The sequence below is a fragment of the Oncorhynchus gorbuscha genome, linkage group LG24 (genome assembly GCF_021184085.1).
Source record: "Oncorhynchus gorbuscha isolate QuinsamMale2020 ecotype Even-year linkage group LG24, OgorEven_v1.0, whole genome shotgun sequence".
Taxonomy (NCBI): Eukaryota; Metazoa; Chordata; class Actinopteri; order Salmoniformes; family Salmonidae; genus Oncorhynchus; species Oncorhynchus gorbuscha.
The window spans coordinates 14,182,202-14,190,068 of NC_060196.1; the positions used below are offsets into that span (position 1 = coordinate 14,182,202).

Below are 7,867 nucleotides of genomic sequence, written 5' to 3' on the forward strand. Positions count from 1 at the left end.
CTCATTGTTATATTTATCCTGATACCAGATTTGAATTTACGCAACCCTAACAATTACCAACCACTGCATCAAGACGACTAACATCCAGCAGCTCTCTGATGCAGGTCTGGAGGCCAGAGAGATCAAGGCTGTGAGCGGCCACAGAGCCTAAAGCTCTCAGGAGCTATTGGAATACATCCACAGAAAAGAGGAGATGGAGTAACATCCTAACAGCTAGCTGCATGCGACTATAAGGCAGTTGTTCCTGTGAAATGGCGCCCAGCTTCGCTTGAGACCCCGGGGTTAGACAGCTACTTCATTAATTGCACACTGAATGGAAATGTGCAATTCAATGTGTATCATAAATAAATAGCTGTCCATGTTGTGAACATCGGGGGGAAAATTGTGTGGTGTTTGATCCTTGGGTCACAGGTGCGTAGAATATGTTTCCATGTCAAAATCACAGACAGGGCCTTCTTCCACACCCCAATGTGCTTGGTCATGAGAGAGGGCTTCAATGCGGACCAGCAGTCACCTACAGGACATGGTAACACACAGATTACTTTCTCAAACTATTTTGTGGGGGTATAGAATTTGGTCTACTTCACAATCATTCCAGGGGCAACACGACAGTGTACACATTTAGTTTTAGCCCAGGAATACCATTCTCAATAAAAATAATCACTGGTTTTGCCTAGTCTAAATCTGCCAGACAGCGAATGAACAAGGACAAAAGAAGTTTACAACAGCACAAACAGATTTACGACTACGTTATTGTTGATTAGTTGAATTTGGGGTGACACACTTTAAACATTTTAAATGGAGGGCAACATTACCGAGGACCTGCAGCTTGTTGGGGTGCAGTCTGAGGAGAGCAGCAAATCAAATCAAAATGTATTTGTCACGTGAAATGCATATTTACAGGCTCTAACCAATAGTGCGAGAAAGAAATAAGTATGTGTGTGTGTGTGTGTAGGTGTGTGGAGATAAGTAAAGAAATAAAACAACAGTAAAAAGACATTTGAAAATAACAGTAGCAAGGCTATATACAGACATAATTATTGAGGTAGCATGTACAATACATGTAGGTATGGTTAAAGTGACTATGCAGATATGATGAACAGAGAGTAGCAGTAGCGTAAAAATAGGGGTTGGCTTGTGGTGGGACACAATGCAGATAGCCAGGTTAGCCAATGTGCGGGAGCACTGGTTGGTTGGGCCAGTTGAGGTAGTATGTACATGAATGTATAGTTAAAGTGACTATGCATACATGGTGAACAGAGAGTAGCAGCAGTGTAAAAGAGGGGTTCGGTGAGATCTGTCCATCTGTGTTGTTTGTGAAGGACCCTCAGGAGCTCGGGGAGAACCATGTACCAAGCCCTCCACTCCAATGGGCTCCTCATACAGGGAGGGAAGCAGTGTGTGCTGGACAACAGCTTCAACCTAGTTCAATGATAGAGGTGTGTGAATCGTCCCTCGTTCAAATGATAATGACAACAATTTAGAAGTATTTCAGCAATTCAATGTGCAATCAACGATTCATGTCAGAATACGGTTACATATCAATTTATATATTTATTCAGAAAATACCTCAAAACTTTGTCCTTTTTCGCCAGCTTCCGGTGAGACAAATCCAGGCCAGACTGTTTAGGTGAGGTTTGGAAATGTTTGTCACAACTAATAAAACCAGTAAATAATTGTCAATATCTAGGCCATATTTAAATCAGTAGTCTCCAATAATGTAATATTTCAAACATAAGACAATCATGTATTTGAACCAATATTAAATACTGTTACCTTTTATCAAGAAAGCTCCCATTTAAACATTTTTGTGATTTCCTGCAAATACAAGTTTGAGTAATCTTTCAGTTCAGTATGTGACAGTACATAAACAAAATAAGGAAATAACAACAACGGTAAATTATTTAAGTAACGATCATACTAACTTCTGTACATTTTCCATGATTTTGAATCACATTCTGAGATCCATTTGTCAATGATTTCTTAATCTAATGCTTGTTGTGTCACTTGACCTGAGATTGACCTTTCTTCAGACTCCTGGGAAGATGTGATGCAACGTATCACAGAAATGTTAAGTACAAAGGACAAACTATGTCCTCTTTTGCTAACTAAATAATTGAGACACCCATTTAAATAAATACACATACAAGGAAGACATATTGTATGGTCCAAACAACATTTAGTTCAAATGATAGGAAAAGTGTAATTATGTCAGACAGATATACAACCTTTGTCAGAACAGCAGTATGTTCTCCTCCACATGAAATCAAAACAGTCTTCTTCAGATTCAGGCAATCAACAGGAGCTGGAGCACTTCTGTCTACAGAAAATTGGGTTCATTTAATTGTGTTTTATTTACAAAACAACACATACCTCATATCACACACATGACACAATTTTGTTCTCTCATGCTGGTCAAAATAGTTTTTCAACTACAAAGAAATGTGGTTGATAATAGATAAATCAGTGGTCTCCAGCTGCAGCCTGAGAGAACTACTGAGTGGGAAGACTTTTGTTTAAACCCAACACTAACACACCTGTTTCAAATAATGTACTGTTCATGGTCTTTGGTCTGGACCTTGATTATTTAAATATATTTAACAAGAGTGAACACATATGCTATTGTGTAATGTATACTGTACTTGTTGTGTCCCCTAGTCCCAGTTGCCCGGCGGTGTTCTTGCCCCAGCCGAACACAGCTCCAGAAAGGGACAGAGCGAAGCTGTGGTCTCCCCCTCCAGTGATCTGAACCAGATAGAGACTTCAGGGGCTTGGGGAACATGGACATGTCGCGTGGCTCGCCCCACCCCAAACCCAGCTGACCGCCGGTGTTCTGACCCCATGTGAAAACCTGACCATCTGAACAGAAATCAGAAGTAAGCAACCATACAATGAGAACATTGTACAGGATTACAGTTTTGAAAGGTTAGACTGTTTTGGTTAAGTTGCATTGTGAAACAGCGATTAGAGGTGTGTTAATGGTCATTTACCCTGAGTTAGTAAAATTGAATGCTGGTCTCCACATGCAACCTGAGTTACCTGGCGGTTACATAGGTTATCCAATGGTCTGATAGAAAAAAAAATATATAAAATGAATTAGAATTAGATGACACATTTTTTTATACTTTCGCTATTTGAATGTGAGGGTGACTACAACGTCAATCAAAACATTGACACTGAATTACTATAAGGCATTGTTCCTATTTTTGAGGGTAGGCTACATATAAATGTATCATTATGGAATGGAACCCACCTGAGAATATTGGCCTTGTCCAAGCAGAACGTTTCCCTGTGAATCTTCTCCCATCTAGGTCCTCTTGAATCCGTGCGACAGACACTAGTCTCCCATTATTTCTGATAAACGCGATCACACTGTTACCTGCGGACAGACCCTGAATTTTAGATTTAAGGTGTATCAAATTAACTCAATTAATATCCGCTTTGGTCGTATCTAAACCATTCGGCTTCACTAAACCAAAGCCTTTACGACTATCCTCTCCCCATGAAGGGTTTATATGACCGCAACCAACCATATGACATACAGAAAGACTAATCATCATCATCATCATCATCATCATCATCATCATCAACAAATCAGGAAACGAAAATGAACCTTGAATGAATTTCACAAACAGAAATCTAGGTCGTCATAGGGATGTTTATAAAGTAGCCCTGTGGGCCTAATACATAAACTGCAAGGGTATTTATTGAGGGCATGAAAGAAAACAGCCTAAAAACATAATTTACAGTTTGGATTAGGCTACTTGTTGACGCAAGGCAGAATATTAAACATCTACTGACAAAAGCAGCCCAGTTATCTAGGAAATAACCTACAATATACTGACTAATTTGACACACATGCCAATTCTTGAAACATTACCACCCAGTCGATACATTGTACGTTTCTAACATGTATGGTTGAGATTGAATTCATGTAAATATAAACTATGCACATTATGACTTTCATTAACACGTGATGCAGACGTCACGCAGACATTAGTAAGTCGTTGGTAAACAAGTCATGTAAATCAGACACGTAAACGCAGGAGTCACGCAGATGTTAGTAGGGTGCTGGTATCATGTCATGTCAGGTGGTACGGTTACCTAGATGTATAAATGTCCCCTATCACCCCCATATATATCTAACTTGCAGCAGCAACAATGTTATTTATTGTCATCCCATACAACAGTGCCTGTCTTGACTGGAGTAAACTATTCTATTGGATTCGACAACACTTCCTGTAGCTACTCACCCCAACGCTAGAATCCAATGGGCTGCTATAGCATTAGCTGTAACATGCTAATACTAGTCATTAAAAACTAGCAGTATTTAAATATTCTAGATGTGTCCGTTGGGATAATTAGGAGTACACCGCAGTATCCCATCACTGGATTGAGCTACGTTTCCCGAGCCATATGTCTCGTCGACTCCGCGCTGTCCTGATCTTTGCCTAGCCGCGTTCGGATTAGAGAGAGAATGTATTGAACTTCTAGTCGGATTCAGGCTAGGCTTCAATGCCTTCAGAAAGTATTCATACTTATTCCACATTTTGTTGTGTTATTGCCTGAATCTAAAAAAATGTATTAAATATTTGTTTATTTCACCCATTTACACACAAATGTCATGGCATAACTGGGTATGTAACAGTGTCACATGGATATTTTTTATTTCATTCAGAAAAAGCCTTTTCATGGTTAAAATAGTCATATACATTTTTGTCTTAAAAATGTATATTAAAACAAGTAATCGAATACTAACGTCCATTCGGATATTCGATAACCATGCACATCCCTAGCAGAAAAATATAGATATTTATGACATAGTATTAGGCATAATGATTATGGATCAAGATTGCAATAAAAAGTGTGTGTGTGAGTGAGAGAGAGAGAGAGAGAGAGAGAGAGAGAGAGAGAGAGAGAGAGAGAGAGAGAGAGAGAGAGAGAGAGAGAGAGAGATTATGTACAGTATCTGGAGAGTAGCAGGAAGTGTTTACTCTGAAACTACAGACCTCTGAGGGAGTGAGACAATTCAAAGGACTGTTAAACAAGTTCACAAGGTGAGATTGAAAATCGAACAAATTATTTGGATATTCAATTTCTTATGGTTATTTCGAAAATCGATGCAATTACGCAAGGTTCTCTGTATCGAGCACAGCAAAAAGTATTTCATACAAGGAAATGAAATAGGCTAGAGGCAAGAAACAATACTAATGTGTCATGCAATCAAGATATGCACTTAAGGAAATATACTGCTATTCTTATCTGTATTTTTTTTAAACTGCACTATCAGTTAGGGGCTCGTAAGCATTTCACTGTAAGGTGAACTTTTTGTATTTGGCGAATTTGACTAATACAATTTGACTTGATTAGATTTCCTAAAGTGTCTTCTGACAAATGAACAATATGTTTGGAGTGTATATGATTATAGCATTAATAACCTTACAGCAACGTGATCATTTAGCAACCTTTGACCAGAAATGAGAAGCAGGAAGTCAACCTCTAGATGGTGGGAAACTACAGTAAACAGGAACTATAATGTTTCAGGAACTTGGGTGGTTTTCATAACCTGATTCGAGATGATTCTAGTGACTAATTGTGACCTTAAACAGTCATAATGTAAAGGTAACATTGCAATATAGATTAATCTGTGATGTTTTTCTCCACAGGGGCACAGCATGGTGACTCTGTCCCTCTTGTCCCTCTGTCTGCTCTCCTTGTTGGGGGCCAGAGGGGAAGTGGCTCCAAATTTCGACAACTGCAAAGATTCTTTCTTCAGAAATACGCCAGTGTCCGGTCTGAATATAGCTCTCCCCACTCCACCCGAGCCCAACCCAGAGGACTTAAAGAATCCCGAGAAATGTCTCTCTGCTTACAATGCTGCCTCTCCTGCATACATTTGTCAGAGAAACGGTAACCACTATTACTTTGCCACTCTGTATGACCGTGGCAGGAGGATCCCTCTGTACTCTGCCTATGAAATGGATATCAAAGGGATTCCTGACAGAGAGGGGTCCATAGTTTATTATGAACCACAGGTTTGCATATTTCATTATCATTATCACCTTTTCAATGTCCTATAAATTCAGTGCAGCAGACATTTAATTTGACTGGCACAACTACATAATGATGCAACACATTAGTGTAGTTCAAGTATTTACAGTAGAAAAGGACATTCGCTGTAGAGCAGGTTAGATAGTGAGTGTAATTATGCAATAAGCACTAGAATGTAGTATTTCATACACTATAATTTCAGACTAAATACCAGTAGCCTAGAATACCAGTAATATAATAATGAGTTGTATTTGACTGCTACCACAAAGCTTGAAGTGGAGTGGCTAATTTGTAAATGTTTGTATTTTTCAGCTTGTGCATCCTGACCTACCACCACAGCAAATGGATAAGAAAGGATCATTGCTTGAGATCAAGAAATACAACCAAAACATTGGCTGCAGTGAACGCTCTCCACAATACCGACAGAACTACAAGCTGGGCTGGAGTCAGGCTCTCGATGACAACTTTGGCTCATATGACCGCGGGCACCTAAACCCCGCAGGACACCATAGAGAAGATGCCTCCAAAGCCACCATGACCCATACCAACGTAGCTCCGCAAGATGGGAAGATGAACAAAGGGCCGTGGAGCCAGTACGAGAAGAAGCTGAAGGAAGTTTTGAGTGAAGGCTGTAGTAAGATGTATGTGGTGACTGGGGTGGTCCCAAGCAGCACGTGGGTAGACCAGAACAAGCGAGTCAATGTTCCGAGTCACTACTGGAATGCCTACTGCTGCACCGACAACAATGACAAACCTCTCAAGTCTGGAGGTGCCTTGGGTCCTAACACAGATCACAGTGTTGTTACAGAGTATAACTCTGTTACAGTCCTTGAGACTGAGCTTAGAGGGCTACTGAATGTTGACAACAATTTCAAAATTTTTAATGGTTGTTAGTCCAATATAGATGTGGACCTGTCTAATATATCTGGTATGATTGTTTTGGATTTTGAATTAATGCTTAGGCTCTTACGTTTGTTGTTACTATTTAGTATAGGCCTGCTGTATAATGACATTTTTGAACCGTTAGATTATATTGATGTAGGCCAGTGGCCAGATGTTTCACAATTTAGCTCACCTGATTCACCTATTCAACGGCTTGATTATTAGTTGAGTCAGGTGTGCTAACTGTGGAATAGTTCAAATACAAGAAATGGCTGGGGGTCCCTGAGAAGAGGGAAAACCCCTGATTTAGGCTACATCAATATTTTAAACAAATCCCTGACCATAAATATTATCCTATTGATCAAATTTGTGGTTAAAATGTATTACAAATTCAAAACGTATTCTTTGTGGTAATTATTCGTAAAGCGTATGTTTGTTTGTTTGGTCACACAGAGTTGTGCAACCAAGTCTTTGTGAATGCTTGTTGCTATGAATCTATAACCCAATAAAGCTTGTTTTGTGAAAATAGGAAATGTGTACATCGACATATTACAGAACCATTTTTTACATGCTGTTGATGAACCTGTTGGTATTTTATGTCAAAAGATATCTGATGAAGGCAGCAATACTGTCGGTGGAGATTTCTTTGGTCGTGGTACCATCTAGTGGTCTATAAAGTGTATTAACTGGGAAGGAGACAAAAGGGCCACGCTCAGTTGCAGACATAAATGGCATAGAGATGTAGTGGTTCAGGACTCAGTCAAACAACTCAGTCGATTCTATTTCATTCCCATCTACTCTGATAAAAAAAAAAAAATCGGATTGGTAAAATATGTAATGCATATTGTTGCTCTATGCAGTGCCATTGTTACACAATTCTTATCTGTCCAACTTCCAGAGTCTGACTTTGTATCTTTGATCATTATATTTCGAT

At 39.4% G+C, this 7,867-nt stretch overlaps 1 protein-coding gene and 1 long non-coding RNA gene across 9 annotated transcripts; one reads left to right on the forward strand and one right to left on the reverse strand.

Moving 5' to 3' along the window:
• Positions 1–1,170: 1,170 nt before the first annotated feature.
• LOC124012353 lies at positions 1,171–4,482 on the reverse strand. Of its 8 annotated transcripts, XR_006834711.1 has the most exons (9): positions 4,254–4,482; positions 3,254–3,354; positions 2,991–3,067; positions 2,643–2,859; positions 2,229–2,320; positions 1,926–2,037; positions 1,777–1,818; positions 1,570–1,656; positions 1,171–1,422 (listed from the first exon to the last, which is right to left on the reverse strand). It is a non-coding gene; the product is annotated as an uncharacterized LOC124012353 (long non-coding RNA). The 8 variants fall into 8 exon arrangements; XR_006834713.1 differs by lacking the exon at positions 1,926–2,037 and having other exon boundaries at positions 1,570–1,622; XR_006834712.1 differs by lacking the exon at positions 1,926–2,037.
• A 436-nt stretch (positions 4,483–4,918) lies between these two features.
• On the forward strand, positions 4,919–7,461 carry LOC124012351 (endonuclease domain-containing 1 protein-like). The gene is made up of 3 exons (XM_046325874.1): positions 4,919–5,057; positions 5,667–6,035; positions 6,364–7,461. The coding sequence occupies exons 2-3, from the start codon at positions 5,676–5,678 to the stop codon at positions 6,943–6,945; spliced, it is 942 nt and encodes a 313-aa protein (XP_046181830.1). The 5' UTR covers positions 4,919–5,057; positions 5,667–5,675; the 3' UTR covers positions 6,946–7,461.
• The last annotated feature ends 406 nt before the right edge of the window (positions 7,462–7,867 follow it).

Bases quoted from the DNA above. Each gene is read 5' to 3' on its own strand.
- LOC124012351 (XM_046325874.1), top strand. From the start codon at position 5,676: ATGGTGACTCTGTCCCTCTTGTCCCTCTGTCTGCTCTCCTTGTTGGGG. The intron at 6,036-6,363 runs GTTTGCATATTT...TGTATTTTTCAG, and splicing joins TAGTTTATTATGAACCACAG to CTTGTGCATCCTGACCTACC.